At 45.2% G+C, this 16,620-nt stretch overlaps 1 protein-coding gene across 1 annotated transcript in view; it reads left to right on the top strand.

The window, feature by feature from the left end:
- Window positions 1-16,620, top strand: part of CNTNAP5 (contactin associated protein family member 5) — an 886,665-nt gene that overhangs the window by 474,162 nt on the left and 395,883 nt on the right. Inside the window, exon 8 of the mRNA XM_080671382.1 lies at window positions 7,293-7,557. Within this exon, the coding sequence (XP_080527508.1) occupies window positions 7,293-7,557 (265 nt within the window). The remainder of the gene's footprint in view (window positions 1-7,292; window positions 7,558-16,620) is intronic.

Below are 16,620 nucleotides of genomic sequence, written 5' to 3'. Positions count from 1 at the left end.
TTTTTGTCTTCTCACCCTTTAATCTATCCCTGCTCCCAACCCCACTCCTTCCTACTTATCATCCCAAGCACAAATCAAAAAGGCACTTTGCTTACTCCTGGTAAGTGCTGTTCCAGCAACAGACTTCTCTCATGCATGTAATGACAGTGTGATGGCATGGTCCATGTTCCCCATCCAGAAGCAACGCAAGCTCCAGGAGGACAAGGGGTGAGCCTGCCTGTCCCCTGGGTTGTGTCCTTCCCATCCTTCCCAGCAGAACCTACCCTGGCCCATGTGAACTACTTAGTACGCGTCTGTTGAATAAATCAACTCAAGAATGAAGGAGCCTATCTCTCCACAAACATAACAAAGATATGTATTTTAGTTCCCTCCTCTGCTTGAGTTTGTGAATTGGGAAGACAGTTTTAGTTCACAGTGCAGCCTTTCCCTTACATTTGCTGACAGATGCTAGTCAGTCCTGATAGTTTGAAGACAAATCAAATTAGAAATGGTTGTACTCATTTGGAAAATCAAGAACTGGCTTTGAAATCTTTCCCCACAAATTAGATTAAATCAAGAGCATTCCCCTACAGCTTATAAATGCTTGATTAGCTTTGTTTTGGTGCCTCATAATTGAAGCTCAAATTTATACTGCTAACTTTTTCCCCACTCACCAGGGTGTTGCTATGTCTGGATGATGGTTAAAAACAAGCACCCACAATGGAAACGCTTTATAAATAATAGCTCAGCGCAGTGATATAACCCTTGGAAATGTCACATTTAGGAGACTTTAAAGTCAGTCAAGGCAAGCAGAACTTCAACTGGGTCTGCTGTAGTCTCTGGAGGCCTTAAAGTTTGGTTTCTGCTCCACCATATCTGACATATCATCTCCACTCACGACCGAAGGAAGGGTTGTACCAGGATTTGGCTGAAGAGCACTGAGGAGTCCCAGTGTGAGTAGGCTAGATGCCCATCCTCCAGCACCCTTGCCCACCAATGCAGTCCCTTCCTTTAGCTACAGTCATGAACCTGACTTCAATCAAATTAATTCTACCATTGGTCAAGGTCTATTCCCAACCTGTTTGTTTTTAATGTTGAACAAACTCACAAAGAGTGGATATTTTGCTAGAAATCAATGATAAGGATTTATTCAAGGATCTTAGGGTTTGGAAATTAAAAACACCACCACGTAATACCCAGAGTTTTCCAAAGAAGAAAGAAACAGTGAGGGTTTTTAGAATGAATAATATATTCTTGAGAAGAATCAGGGGCATTCTTAGCCTCTGGATTGAGATGGTGATCCTCCAGATGACCTGTGGTCTGGATCATGGATGTCAGATGGTCTTGAGAATACATGACAGGTGGACAGTACATGCAAACATTTTTGCTAAGTCCTTCAGGGGGTAATTAAGGTGTTATCTGGAGGTTTCATATATATTCAGCCATTGAATCGGGACTGAATAATTCAAAAGCTTAACTTCTCAGGTTAGTTAAAAGATGACTAAAAAGGTCTCCTCAGCCTCAATCTATTTGATTTTAGTAATTTACCCTTGACTATAATGAATTCATTTTACTTCTTCACGCTTTCCTCACTACCTATGACCTCAGGTCCTTTTACAGCAGAGTGGTTCACTCTTCAAATGCCCTCTTCTTTTTCTATTGTGGCATATCTAGCATTGAGACTCTTGGGCTAGAGATCCTGGGCCCCAGACTGGTCAGATGGATTTCTGATCTACTGGTGGGTTCCCTTCCAGATGACGCCAAACCCTACCACCTTCCACACACACATCAGAAGCACATGGAGGGCTTTTGCCTGATGGGCATACAGGGGAACAATGACCAGATCAGCAGGTGAGCAAACCACGTATGTGACTGTAGTGAGGCCGAGGCTGCAGAGCCCCAGGACTGACACAGCTCCTGGGCGCCAGTCCCATGTCTGAGACTGCACAGCCCAACCATGTAAGTTCCACTGAACATCCAGAGCCATTGACCTTGCATTCTCCTCACAGGCCTTTTGTCTGTAGCTTCTCTATTTTCACATTATCATTTAAAGCAGAGCTGAGGATAACTTTATGGTGCCTTTCACAAAATAGCTAAGTGGCTTTATTGCTATCACAGGCAGTAAGTGTCTTTGGGTAGTGAGATGAATGCAAAGGAATACATTTGCCAAACCAAGATGACTAGAGAAAGATGGTGGCTGTCATCACTCCCCAAAGCTCGACTGGAGGAAAGTGTCGACAAATGAAAATACCTATGAGCAAATCATCAGTGTCATCCCTGTTAGTCATAGCCTGTGGTATGTGCAGCCAACAGGAGACCAGCAAGTAAGTAGAAATCTAAAAAGGCAGTGGATCCCTAACAAAGAGACACGGTGAGAAATTCGGGCACAGTTAACTTTTGCTGCTAAGATCTGAAGCCTGCCATGTACATTCGCAACTTCAACTGAACTTGTGTTCAATCGTGGGACACAATGCCATCTGGGAATGTCATTCTCACTTCTGCAGGTTGCTCGTTCCAGTCTAGTCAATTATGGCATTTTCTTCTGTGCTAAGACCTGGCTAACATTCCCCATGGCCCATGAGCAAGTGATAATGGAGTCCATGCTTAGGAATGTTTGACAAACACGGAGACCATTAGCTCACTGTTTAGTACATTTCAGTCTGTTCCATCCATCATGCACTCACATTCAGACCATGGAGGTGTTTCCCGCACTGTGTCCATAGGCAGAACAATATCTCTGAAGTTGACCCCTATGTATCAGATAAGCTCCATTTCTAACAGCTCATCTGATTCATGCCAAAGACTTAATCAATGTGGAGTTCTCCCTGTTAGATGCCCCTTGCCCATCTAACTGTAACATCTCCCTTTGGAGGAGCCCCCTCCACCATGGGATGGGTTTTTATTAGATTTCTGTCAGCATTTGACAAACTTCGGGTTTGGTGGAAACCTGTCGTGGATGTGTTTGAAGGAAGGTGCTGATCAGAACCTGCCTTTGCTCATTGCTTCCTCACAATTCCCATGGCACAGCCCTTGGACCAGCTCCCAGTGAAGGACCTTACATATAACGTCTCTCATTTTATCCTCTCCAAGAAAGTTTTAGCAACTTCAATCCTTGGTAATGTTCAGCATTGACCTGGCATTCTCACTGTAAAGTATTTTTTATACTTTTTCTGAAAGAGGGAGAGGAGGAGGAATATTCAATGGATTGGTTATTGTACCCTGATTTTACAAATTAGGCTTTGTTTTTTAAAAAAATATATAGAACAGGATTATCTTCTGTTTACTTACTACTTTTATATCATTATTTATAGAACCTCTTGCTCTATTCCCTGCAGTTACTAGTATAAAAGATATTGGTAGGGAAAGGCCTAGTTTCCTTCCTTATGCTCTCAACTATTATAAAACAAGGTCTTTTAAAATGTAGATGCTTGGTTACAATTCTCATGACAACAATAGAAATGATTCAGAGATGCCTATTCACCACCCAGAGAGAACACAGGTGATAAAGATATGAGTGTTCAGTATCAGATACCCAAAGAATGAGGGAGTGAGTGGCAACCTTAGAACCACCCGTTCAACAGCGTCAGGTTGCAAACAGGAAACCAAGTCTCTAGAAGTGACTCCAGGAAAGCTGAGCTGGGATCGCTCACATCCCCGGGAGAGCAGAGTCAGATTGGTCAGAAGGGTTTTCCTATCCACTCCGCTTCTCCTGCTCTACTCGCCCTAGGACTCTGCGTTGAAGAACACAGTAGTGGGGTGCTCTAAAAACAGAGTTTTGGGTATTTCAGGCATGAGAGCAGGGACAACAGGGCACAATCTGAAGGGAAGCCATCTAAGCACCTAGTACACACCTCAATGCCTTTTCAGGTCGTCCTGCTCCCGCGAAGCAGGCGTTGGTCACCACACAGCCTCTCCTTCACCAAGGAGAAGAACTTGGACTGTGTTTGGAGTCCTTGACACCAGAATCTAGCCAGGGACACGTGAGTGTCATATGTGTGTCCCTCATGAAATGTTGAGTCCCCTTGCCTGTTGAACAAGAGCTTGGTGTCTCTTAGACATTCACTGGGACAGAGCGCTTCTGAGACAGGGAGCTCCCAGGCCTCTTGTTAGATGTGAGGGAGCTGATCTCACCTCTTCTGGACCCCGAGTGTCCGGAGACCCCTCTTCCATGGCTGCTGATCTGCAGGACACTCAGAAAATGGCTAGGATTGAGCTAAACACTAAATTTTACACCCATACGATGCGGGGTCCCAAATGAGTGTCCCTAGAATGTGCCACCCTGGCACGCGGGGTATTTCAAGCTGAAATCAAGTGAAGCCCCAGGCACTCAGGAAGAATGTGTTTGTTTGGTTTGTTTCACGACCCCCTTCCTTCTTAAAGGGACTCGGATAAGAAAGACCTGCATGGGGTGGGTAGGGATTGTACTCACCTCAGCTTATACACTTGAGTGCATGCGGATTGAGTGTGGTGGGCAGAGTGTTTCCAGGCCCTCTCTCCACCAGGTTTCCCTCTGTCCCACTGTTTCTGACTGGTCTAGCAAGAATGTGTTTGCCACTTTCTCAGTTACCTACGAATTGCCTATTTTCCCTTTGAAGTCCAAACCCATTTCCCACTTTCCCCTCTGTCCAAAATGACATTTATACCATATTTGGCATCACTGGTTTTAGAATTTTAATGTTGGTGTGAATCCCCTCGTGCATATGCACTATAAATTTGATTTTCTCCTATTAGAATTTCAGTGTTTTTGTGTGTGTGTTTTATAATCCTCACCCGAGGATATGGTTTTATTGACTTTTATAGAGAGAGAGACGGAAAAGAGAGAGAAACATTGATCGGTTGCCTCCCACATGCACCCCTACTGGCATCCAACCCACAACCTAGGTATGTGCCCTGACAAGGAATCAGACCTACAACCCTTTAGTGTATGGGTCGACATCCAACCAACCAAGCCACCTGGCCAGGGCTGCTTTTAGTCTGCTTTATGCCATTTGTATTATTGGATGAGCCGGGAGAACTAATGGGGTAAGAGAAAAGTCCCTGGCCCCACAGGGAGAAGGGAGGAGGGGCATCGCTATAACCTCCCATGCCTCTGCCTATAGCCTATCACTGCTAGCCAACCATTCCCTCTGCACAGCCTCAAACTGGGGGTGCAGCTTTGCTCTGGCGAGTCTGTCACCAGAGGAGGTGGAACTGACCTCAGGAAGGAAAAGGGGAAGAAAGTTCCTGCCCTCGCTTGACCTCCAGAGCGGCATTTGTGATTTTGATTCTTCTGGAAGAGAGCCCGCCTCCAGGAATATGCCCGCAGTGGGGATAGTTTCATTCTTGAATGAAAACCCACCAGAAATCAAACGAAAGCGCATTGAAACAACAATTAAATGCCATGATCAAGTGGGTAGCTTTTTAAATGGTGGGACCCAGCACCCAAGAGGGAGGTGTCAGAGGTGGACGCTAAAGCTGCCACCTCAGGTCATGTCTGCTGAGGGCGCTTTGTGCAATCACTTCCCTTTTGGAAGCCCGGTTTTTGCATTCTTTAAACCCACGCCAGGTGATGGTGCAGAAGCAAGGGGTCTGTGCAGAAGTGCTCAGCCTCCAGACAGCACAGCGGGTGTGTTTGATAGATAGCAGGAACTTTACCCTTTGATTCATTAATTACCTTCTGGGGACCTAACCTCCTGAGAAGAAAACATCTAAGCATGAGAGCCAAGGATTAATGCAAGGACGTGCTCATGGCAGCCTGCTTGCGGAGTGAACCCCCGGAAACAGACTTGGTAGAAGTTTGTGTGGAGACTGCCGCGTGGTTTCAGAAATACAAGACAATCACGAGCATGCTTGGGACGGAGGGAGGCTTTTCCCGATTCCGAGGTGTTTGGCGCTGAACCGTTCACCTGCTCTGGAACTCAGAAGTGCACTAGTATCTAAGCCCGCTACCTGACACCTGTATGGAAATTGAACGCAGCAGCTGGCCACACCAGGTGCTCTCCTTGCAGAAACACCTGCCTCTTGCATAAGTGGCACTGACCATCAGGCGTCAGAAGGAAGGATTTGCCTGGAACTTGATGCGTCTACGACTATTTAGATGAAAATATTGCATTACACCAGGCATGTCAAACTCAAAGGCTAACATGGGCCACATAAACAAGGCATGTGGCCTGTGGGCTGCGAGCTTGACATGCTTGCGTTACACGTACCTGGATAAGTGCTGCATTGTCGTAGGGATTAGTTTGTGTCTAAAATTGATGAATGATGGGGATGGTAAACAGCGTATGGTTGGCTATTGAGTTTGAGATAAAAATTCCAAATGGTTTTCATAATGTAACACCTCTTCATAATTTATAAGGCACCCTGCCCCCTCCTCATTCGTCTAGTAGAAGTGAGTCCTGCACGTGGCTCAGGTGGGCACATCCCTTTTCCCTGTAACTTCCCGCTGCAGAAGCTTACTTACTCTAGTCATTGCAGACAGCTGCGGACCAGTCTCACTTGTGCAGACGACAATCGTCTTCTTCTTCTTTCTGGTTCCAGTGGATGCACATTAACATTCCACCCTCCCCTGCCAGTGTCTCTGCAAACATTCCTAATGAATTAAAAATCTGGCCAAAGGCATTCAGCTGCTTCTAAGTTTGATGATAACATTAGCAAGCACAAAAGGGCTTTTAAACACTGCCTCATGTCCCTGACCCTCTCTGCCCCACGTAATGTTTAGAAATGTCAAGTTATCTGTAGTTCCCCGGAATGCCATTTTGCAATTTCTCTGAAGCTTTGCACACCCATGTGCATTTTGCTGAAGAGGCTAGAGGGCACACGCCCCCCCCCCCTCCCGCCCGCTTCCTCCGGGAAGCATCACTTCTCTGGTGAAAACTTCGCTTGTTCCCTGAGTTCTTCTAACAATCCCCTGGAGCTAGTGTCTATCTCTCCTTTAGCGCATTCCACATTGTATCAGTTTTTCAGGTGTATCTCTTTAAAAGTGATCCTTGTGCTTGGCACATAGTTGACTTACAATATACATTTGTTCAGTGAGTGGAGGTAATTACTTTTATATCTGGTTCTTTAAAAAACAATGATGCTTGCCATCCCAAAGCCCTCCTAGGTCCTGGATGGCACACTTTGCAGGCAGCACCATGAAACTTGACACAGGAATGGCAACAATCTTGCAGGTGTATATGAACAAAGCTGACACATTCTCCCTTTAAAATCTTGTGGCTGAATATGGACTGATCCTGGAATGAAGGTCAGCTCCAGGTGGTGGTTTATATCAGCTGTCAGGTTGCAGAATAAAAAAAATGGCTTTTATATGTTTGATTTTTATTGTTTTCCAGGGCAATGTCACTTTTTCCTGCTCCGAACCACAAATTGTGCCCATCACATTTGTCAACTCCAGCAGCAGTTACCTGCTGCTGCCTGGCACCCCCAACATCGATGGGCTCTCAGTGGGTTTCCAGTTTCGAACGTGGAACAAAGATGGGCTGCTTCTGTCCACTGAGCTGTCGGAGGGCTCGGGGGCCCTGCTGCTGAGCCTGGAGGCCGGGACCCTGAGGCTCCTGATTCAGAAAACTACAGGACGGGCAGCGGAAATCCTCACAGGTACCATCTGCTCACTGCCTCTCGGTTTCTGATTCAGCCAAATCAACACATGTGTTGAGGTTCTGACCAAAGCGTCAGACTCCAGCTCCAGGGCGGGGGGCTGACCAGTGTTCACAGTGGCTCTCAGTTCGCCCAAAGGGCAGCAGCTGTAGCTGGGCACGCCCCTGCGCCTCCCCATCCCTCAGCGCTTTGATGGGGAAGAGGGAATGAGAGTCCCATCTGGCACCATTGAGCAGATGGAGACAGTTCACACAGCACTTTGATGGTCTCCACAGACAAGGTGACAGGGTCTATGCCATGGAATCGTCACCATGCTCGCTCAGGAAAGCCACTGTTTTCACTTTATAGACAACGAAACGAAGGGTCCCGGAGGCTGGAGGCTAAGCAACTTCCCAGCTCACATGGCGACCAGCGAGGCACCAGTTTCATCTGAATCTGTCTGACCTTATTCTGTAGCTTCCCTATATGCCCCACCACAGTCGACATTTTCAGCCACCTAATTCTATTTCAAGTAAAAGTTAGTGAGTTTTAAAAAATATTTCTAAATATACATTTTTAAGTTATTAAGGAAGTGCTGCTACAGATGGCATCTGGCTATGACAAGACTTAAAATTGTCCTCAAATAGTTGGCATCTGAGAACACTCACTGTCTATGGCGACATGGTACTGATTCTAAGAATAGCAATATGGAGCCCATCTGAGAACATGCCATTTCTTCAACAAAACGCCTTCTCCACCTGTTGCCTCACTGGCACCTCTGACTTGCCACAGGAGTTGCCGACTTAGTTGGCCGGTACTTACAGAGGTCAGACCACCTGCCTGGCCTTGGGTTAAGGCTGAGGCATGCTGCCGGGTCAGCATCCCTTTATCAGCCCCCCTAGATACACAGTGTGATTTGGATCCCCTCCCTCACGTACCCTGGTCCAACATTCATCCAGGATATTACACGACATTGCATTTTTATGTATTTAAATGACTTCTTTTCCACACTAGGCTGTGCTTTTTATTATCCAAATAAATTAGAGAAATTTAAGTTAAATTGTAAAGGATGTTACTTAATAATCAAGATTAGGTCAGAATATGGGAGAGCCTCAGATGCCAATAAGAGAATAAAAAGACCCCTCCAACTCCTGGGGATCACAGCACTGCCTGAGTCTTGGAATCAGACAGGTTCAAAAGGCACCTCTCGCCCTGGCTGGTTTGGCTTGGTGATTAGAGCATCGCAGGTTCGATCCCCGTCAAGGGCACATACCTTGGTTGCAGGTTCGATAGGGAGACAACCAACAGATGTCTATCTGTCATGTCAATGTTTCTCTCTCTCTCCCTCCCTGCCTTCCACTCTCTGAAAATTAATGGGAAAAAAATATCCTCAGGTGAGGATTAAAAAAAAAGGCACCTCTTCTCCTTACTATTCTTCAACCCTTGGTAAACTTCTTAATGTCTTACACATAAGTGATAGTGTGTTGGTTACCTATAGCTCCATGACAACTCACAGCTAAATTCAGTGATTGTAAGCATCATGCCTCAGTGTCTAAGAGTCAGGCCTCCCGGGCTCCTTGGCTGGGTGAGCTTGGCTGAAGGGCACAGTCATCTCAAGGTTCAACTGGGGATGGGTCTGCTTCCACACTCACTCCTGCCCTATGGAGTGGGCTCGGAAGGTCATGTGCCACTCATCCATCTGTTTGGCCTCTGCAGAGGCTGCCTCATGCTGATAGCACACTTACCCAGAGATAGGGAACCACAGGCAGAGGGAGGGGGCACCTGGGACAGAGCCTGGTCTCCATGGAACCCAGTCCTGGAAGTGGCCTCCCACCACTTTGCCATGTTCTATTCATTAGAACCATGTCAGTAAGCCTAGCCCTTGCCTAATCCAAGAGAATATGCAGGAATCAGTGGGGACCCTCTGAGAGTCTACCTGAAATAGAAGACAAAACAAATTCCTACATCACAAGCCTATGATGTCTAGAATCCCGAGCACAGTGCCAGGAAGCTATTGAGCAATGTTTTTCCTTCCCACACTGACTCAAGACCTATAGCTAGAAAAGGCCTCACTCCGTAGAGTCATAAAAGCTACATGAATGTGTGCAGTCATGGGACTTTTATGAAATTTATAAGATTCCCTGTAAGGGTGATGAATTAATAACTTAGAAACATAATATTTTTAAGTGCACAGTTATAAAAGTTAAACCTCAATTATCCTTATTTGAAGTAGAAAAACATAAACTAGCACTGAGCAATTTCTATCCAATTGGTGAGATGTTTGAGTGCAGAGACTTGTCAGCCTCAGGTCGAGAATGCAATTTTAATATAGCGCAAGCCCTGGCGGCCCCTTGCTCCGAAGCACCCAGGTGCGGCCAGTGTTATTAAGCACACGTCAGCCCATGGAAGCGTGTTTCTGAGTGAGAGAGTGGCTGATCCAAGCTGCCAGGCACCTGGCACAGAAGGGGAAATGATCAGTTATTTCAGAGCTCTCTTAAGAAACAAGTAAAATGGGGTTTTAAAATGTGCTGAGTTCCTCAGGTGTATCTCCGAAGCTTGATTCTTCTCTCCATTTTGGAAAGATTGAGCTTCTTTAATTTTTCTTTGAAATGGATTGAGCTTTTGTGTCTGCTGGCATTTTTCTACATAGGGGATAAAAAACAAAAATACAAACAAACGAAGACAGCTTTCTTCTCCCTTACATGTTTGAGGAGACTTATTTCCCAGGCACTTGAGATAATATTGCCTTTATAAGAGACAAAATATCCCCATAAGAAACTGGAAAGTAATGACCATTGCCCCAGTAGTTTTTGAGGGACCATGGCACATCATAGGAAATGGGAAATAGCACCGCACTCTATCAGTTGGATAGGGACCAGCTTCTCCAGGTTTGTGTCAGGAGGGTCCCGGTGCTCCCAGTGCCTCTGTCACAATGAGCAGGTGACCGGGGGGCAGGCAGGACCCGGCGCCAGGCTCAGCCACATCTGCTCCAGAGCTCTGTGCCACGGGCATGGGCTCCGGGGTTATTTGGGGCTTTCTGCATGGCGTCCAGGGAGAGGAGTGCAAGCTGAACGCATCCTCAAAATAGAAGGGAACTGAGCGTCATTGCTCTGGGGGACGATGTTCCAAACAGTGAAGGATGAGAGTGCAATGTCTCCCTTTTTTTCCCTTTATTTTCTATTCCTGTGATCTTCTTTCTTGAGAGCCTTACACATGTGCACAGGAGGGGAAAGAATCCAGGACACCATGTCACCAGAGGTGACGTGGGAGTATAATCAACAATGCCATGGGTCTCCTGAGACCAGACCTTGAGCTAGCACCTGCCAGGTAATGAAAAACCCCACTCCTAACACTAGGAAGCAGGTACCAGTTTGCCAACAAGCACAGGAGCAAACGGAGAATCAGAATTAACTTACAGTGGCCAAGATGGGTTCCCCCTCAGGCCTTCCCTCTGGATTCCCAGGTCCATGGTTTTTACCCTAAATCTTGCAGCCATCCATATTGTCAATTACTTAAATAATTCAAATGTAAAAACATTCTGCTTTAGAGGGAAGACTTACAGACAAAAGTACAATAGGCTATTTAGGAGAATAGGCTATTTAGGATCAAAAGTTGAATTTTTCCAAAACAGCTCTGTTACTTGGTGGTACTCTCATTTCCAGATTCTTCCATGAAGGAGGATTGACACAGAGGGAGAACGCGTCGTCTTGGCAGACTTGTGGTCTCATTTAGCTCAGGCTGCTGTATACTGCTATAAAGTAAACCATACATATCTACATGTCAACACACACCTGTGCACACACACACTCCCACACCCTAACATTTATGTTGTGTATGCGACATACTTTCTAAAGACCTTTTTAAAGACTCGATGTTGATTCTGTGGGAAGAGCATCACCTAAGCACTAAAGGGAACTCTGTGACACAGCCACTAGGAGGAGGCTGTCTGCTTCCAAAGCTTCTGGCCTCCATTGAGCGGCTTGTCCCACTCTGGTCACCCCTGCGCCCTAACCCCATATGGAATCCTGGGGGCTGCACAGGAGTAGGGGGAGTACCTGCAAGGAGTCCCACCGCATGGTGAGCCTTGCCCTTTCCCCCTTCATGACTCAGAGCAGCCATTCAGGCAAACCTCCAATTAATGAACCAACATCTGGTTTTCCTACTATAAGCATTTTAAATCTCAGCTCTTTAGTGCTTCTCCTGAGGTACCATGGGGCACTCTGTCTCTCAATCCACACCTGTTCATCGAACAATAGGTACCATGTTCTATTTCATAATGAAGGGAATAGCTGTCGTTTTAAAGACTCTTAAGACGATGCTTAGAATGGAGTCTGGTATTATCCAAACCAACCTGAATTACTGAAACTTGGGAAATTTTATAAAGGTAAAGGAGACCACCTGGTTTGTTTCTTTGGAGAGTCAGGGCAGAGTGTTGGTGAGAGGTTATCAGAAAATGAAAGGCATTCAAATTATATTAATAGAGATACTCGAGCTGCTTTATGTGGAGAGAAAATAAGACAGAGACATAATAATGGTCTTTGAACACGGGACACACTCACAGATGAGAGTTTTTATGTGTTTATGTCACTGCAGGATGCAGAACAAGCGCAATAAAATCAAATGGCAGAGAAACCACTATTGGTTTTTCATTAGAGAGTATTCCATTCAGAGCTTTCCAGCTTTACTGCATGCTGCTCTCATGTCACTAGGGCTTCCATCACAGAGTGGAATTCTCAGCATTTGGGAATGAGTCTGGAAACCACGTAATGGGACCCAGAGGTGGGAGAGCAAACCTCCAGACAGGACCTCTGCCCAGCAGCTGGCACCACTAATGATTATAGGAAGGTGAGGCCCATCACCAGGCACAGAATTCCTGCACAAAAGGAAACACAACTCACAAAGATCCAGAGATCAACCAGGTGCCATGGAGAAGTTTTCAGTTGAGGCAAGTAAGTGGCTTATTGAAAAGGCCATCTTAGCTCAGTAGGAACAAGCAATGGTCTTCATCATATTTCCTCAACCACATTATAATTTCTCAGTATTGCTCTAGTTCCTTGAATAATAAGAATGAGAAGGCTTTTCAAAAATAACAATGAAGCAATCCATTCTAATCAGTAGTTAATTTTCTATACTTAGTAGACTGCTGCGTCTGACTTGTTCTTTCTCCAGCTGAAGAGGTGATGGAATTCTAATAAAATAACCTTAATCAGCAGCTATAAAAGATATCTATTTGGTGATTCTTGTGTTTAAATTAAATAAGTCATTCTACAGCTATGGTCAACAGGATCCCACTTATCCTTTAGAATTTATATCAACTGTTATTCTTTCATGAAGCCTTCCAATAGCAGGCCAGATGCCCTGTTATCCAGTCTCCTAGATATTTTTCTTTGTAGCATTGAACCTAAGTATGTGTATATTTGTATGCATTCGTTTGCTAGGACTGCCATACAAAATACTGCAGATTAGGTGTCTTAGAAATTTATTGTCCCCCAGTTCTTGAGTATAGGATTTCAAGATCAAGGTGTCATTAGGGTTGATTTCTCCTCAGGGCTCTCTCTGGGCTTGTAGGTGGCCGTCTTCTCCTTGTGCCTTCCCTCTGTGCCCATTTGTTTCCTAATATCCTCTTCTTGCAAGAACACTGAACATATTGGATATGAGTCCGCTCATATGAACTCGTTTTACCTTAATTACCTCTTAAAGGTCCTGTTTCCAAATACAGGCACATTCTTTGGCATTGGGGGTTAGGACGTCAGCATGTGCATTCGGGGGTGGGCACAATTCAGCCCATAACAATGGGTATTAATAATATGTTTATAGTTGGTTGCCCAAGGCTCCTCTCACCACCAGATTTCACAGGTCCATGGAGACAGGAGCTCAGCCTGCCTTGCTAACCACTGTTTGCCCAAGGCCTAGTGGAACACCTTACTGGTCTTCAACAACTATTTTCCACATGTGTGAGCAACTGTCTGAAGGAATTCACTAATAGAACTGACCTCCAAAACATTTCTAAAAGATAAAATTTGTAACAGTGAAAAAGGGAATTAATAGTGATTTTTAACAAACATTCATGTTACAATAATTACATGCTGCAAAATGTGTCAAACCCAGGAATGAGCTACAGTCAGGGAAAACATTAATTAGGGAAAGGCCAGAGCTGGGAGAGCTGCATCGTGAAGGATAGAAGTACAAACCCTGATTAATACTAGTGGCCAGATGGTTTTAGTCTGAAGCCCTGCAGTCAATAGTGCTGATCCCCAAATAGTGCCCTTTTTCATATAAGCCATTTGTAACTAGTCACCATCTGCACATCAAGTAAACAATGATAACTTTGTGAACTTCATCCTCTGCTTCAATTCAGTTGTCAGTAATGTATCCGTGCTTTAGCTAAGACAGTGTTGGTGAGAAAATCCCATTAGCAAGGGTAAAACAATAGGCGGCCATGAGGCTATGGTTGTCACCACAAGCTGTCCAGCTTCAAGATATCAAGCAAAGCCTGGGAAGGTTCACCAAGGTAGTGATGTCTTTGGCATCTTTAGCTTTTTCAGGTCTGAGTAATGACCCCAATACAAGCACTTTTTTAAACTTACTCTTTGTTCTTCACCACTTACTGAAAAGAACAACAGAAGCATCTAGATTTTTATTAGTACGGCAGAATAATCGAATAGTCAAATCTGCTATCACCTCCTGTGATCTTCCATAGTTCCTACTTTCATGATTTTCTCATATAATTCACTTTGCCTCCATTTAATTCAGGAGGCTGTTGCTGTGTCTACATTGTGCTGGTGCTGTACTCAGACCTGAGGATGGAGGTGTGCCCTCCAGGAGCTCAGGTGTGTGGGTGGGAGCTCAGAGGAGAGGCTCCTGGAAGGGTGAGAAAGGGAAGGATTCCTAGGGGTGAGAAAGACACAGCTTGGTTTTCAAAACTGAACAGAATTTGGCCAAACAGAGAAGAACAGACAGATGCTCTCCAAATGGAGAGAAATGGGAGGAGCAAGGGCGGGCAGACAAAGGATGCAGCCCCATTTTGGTCAGGGACAAGGCTTTTGGGCTCTGTCCCGAAGGTGACGGGGAACTATCCGTCTCTGAGTTGAGCTACATATTTGTCACATAGACATTTGAGCTGACATTGACGTCGCCCTCACCACCAGCACAAGCATTCTCCTTTCCTGTCTGACTCTAGCGGATGGCAGCCCGGCTGTTTGGCCCTCCTGTGCTGACCTAGGGTTTTGAGGGTTCAGGTTACTGTGACAGGTGAGCCTCCCAGCTTTCCCAGCTAGGGAAGGTTTACCTGTGAGTTATGGCCCATGCTCGAGGGGGCTCTGCCGAGGACACTGGGCAGTGGAACTCCGCTGGTGTGATGCTCAGGCAATCACTGAGCGTGTGGAGAGGCACAGTGTGCCTGTGAATGCTGGGGTCAAACACCAAACCCTGGCTTGGACTCTGACCCCCAGGAACCTGCAATTGCCTTGGGAGATAAGGCTTATAGAGATGAGCTATTAATGAACAGTATAAGGCAGCACAAAATATGAACTGAATATACTAGCAGATTAAACAGCAGCTTCTACAAGATTTTGAAGGAGGAATCACTAGATGCTGGTCTGGTCAGGGAAAATCTGCTTCATTCATTTCATGGTTTATAACTTACTCATTCCGTCTTTCAGCACTTTTTGTGTGCCCTTTGCTATGCAAGGTGACAGCAACAGAAAGTAAAAAAATATATGTGTGTGTGCATGTGTGTGTGTGTGTGTACGTGTATTTATGCTTCCTGGTTCTATAGTTTGGGAAAGGAAGCATTAGGACAAAAGCTGGGCACTGGGTGACAGGGAGAGGAATTGGATAGTGGAGAGCTGGGAGGGCCACATAAGGCTGTGCGTGGAAGCAGCAATCGATTAAGTGCATTCAAATGGAGAATACTGAATACACTAGCACCACTAGAGTAGTGAATTTATGCAGGAATATTGAAAATAAGATTGAGAGTACAGGTGGAAACTTAATTTCAGAAGGCATGGATTGTCAAGATAAGCAGTGTGTTTCCTTCTCTGGGCTCCATGACTGACTGGAGAGACTTTGTGCTGTGAAATTGACAATAGCTGCTTGTTAGTTCAATCTAACAAGGAGCTCTGAAGCAGAAAGAGGTCAGAGACTGGAAAGAGGGAGCCCATCATAAAAATCACAGCTGCACTGCTAAGGGATACAATAAAAGTGGGATATGGAATTTAAGAAATGTGTGACTTCAATCTAATGTATGTAGGAAAGGGTTAATAGAATTTTATAATTATAGACAAATGCTTTCCAAGAAACACGGGACCCATGATCTAGATTGTAGCATAATGGTACCAATAACTATGAAATGTTCTTAAATAATGTAATTGACATTTTAAAACTGCTTTATTCAGTTATTTATATAAACCCACTTAGTTCTCTCAAAAATTGAAACTATCTTTGAACTATGAAATAAAGGTAGTTATGACAGGATATGGAAAAAAACAAAACAGCTGCATTGTGTTTTCTGTGGAAGATAAAGACTAGACACTTTCATGTCAAGCCAGGCAATTCTGTTGCTCTGTTACAGATGAGAAAGCAGGTATAGAGAGATTAAGAAATTTGTCTAAATTGCTAGCAATTATAAGTGGCAGGGCCTTGAGCCAGAGGTAATGGGTGAATAAACGCATCAAAGAAAGTTGTCTCAATTTTTTCCTGGGGTTGAAAGTAGGGTCCTCAGGGGCTCTGCCTTGGCCTGGGCTGCAGCCTTGCATGTCCACATGTCCTGTAAGGACTGATGCTTAGAGGTTTTTGGACAGCCACTCCTGTCCCACGTTCTGTCTTCAAACCATAAAGAGAGACGCTGAACTGTTAGGGATTTGGCTGAAAAAGTGACGGGGGTGGGGGGGGGTAGCACAAGTGCCAAGGACCTGCCACCTCAAGTTTATTCTTTTAATCCACTGGTTCTAAACCAAGGGAAGTTCTCCATTTCCACCCATCCCAACCTTCCATTGATACCAGGACCAGCGAGCAGGAATTCTTCCCAGGGTTATGTCTCAGAGAATCAAGGAATGAAGCCACGGACCGGAAGAGTTCAATAAA

The sequence above is a fragment of the Plecotus auritus genome (assembly GCF_963455305.1).
Source record: "Plecotus auritus genome assembly, chromosome: 5".
NCBI lineage: Eukaryota > Metazoa > Chordata > Mammalia > Chiroptera > Vespertilionidae > Plecotus > Plecotus auritus.
The sequence above is the reverse complement of the archived record's forward strand: the minus strand, read 5'-3'. Positions and strand labels throughout refer to the sequence as shown.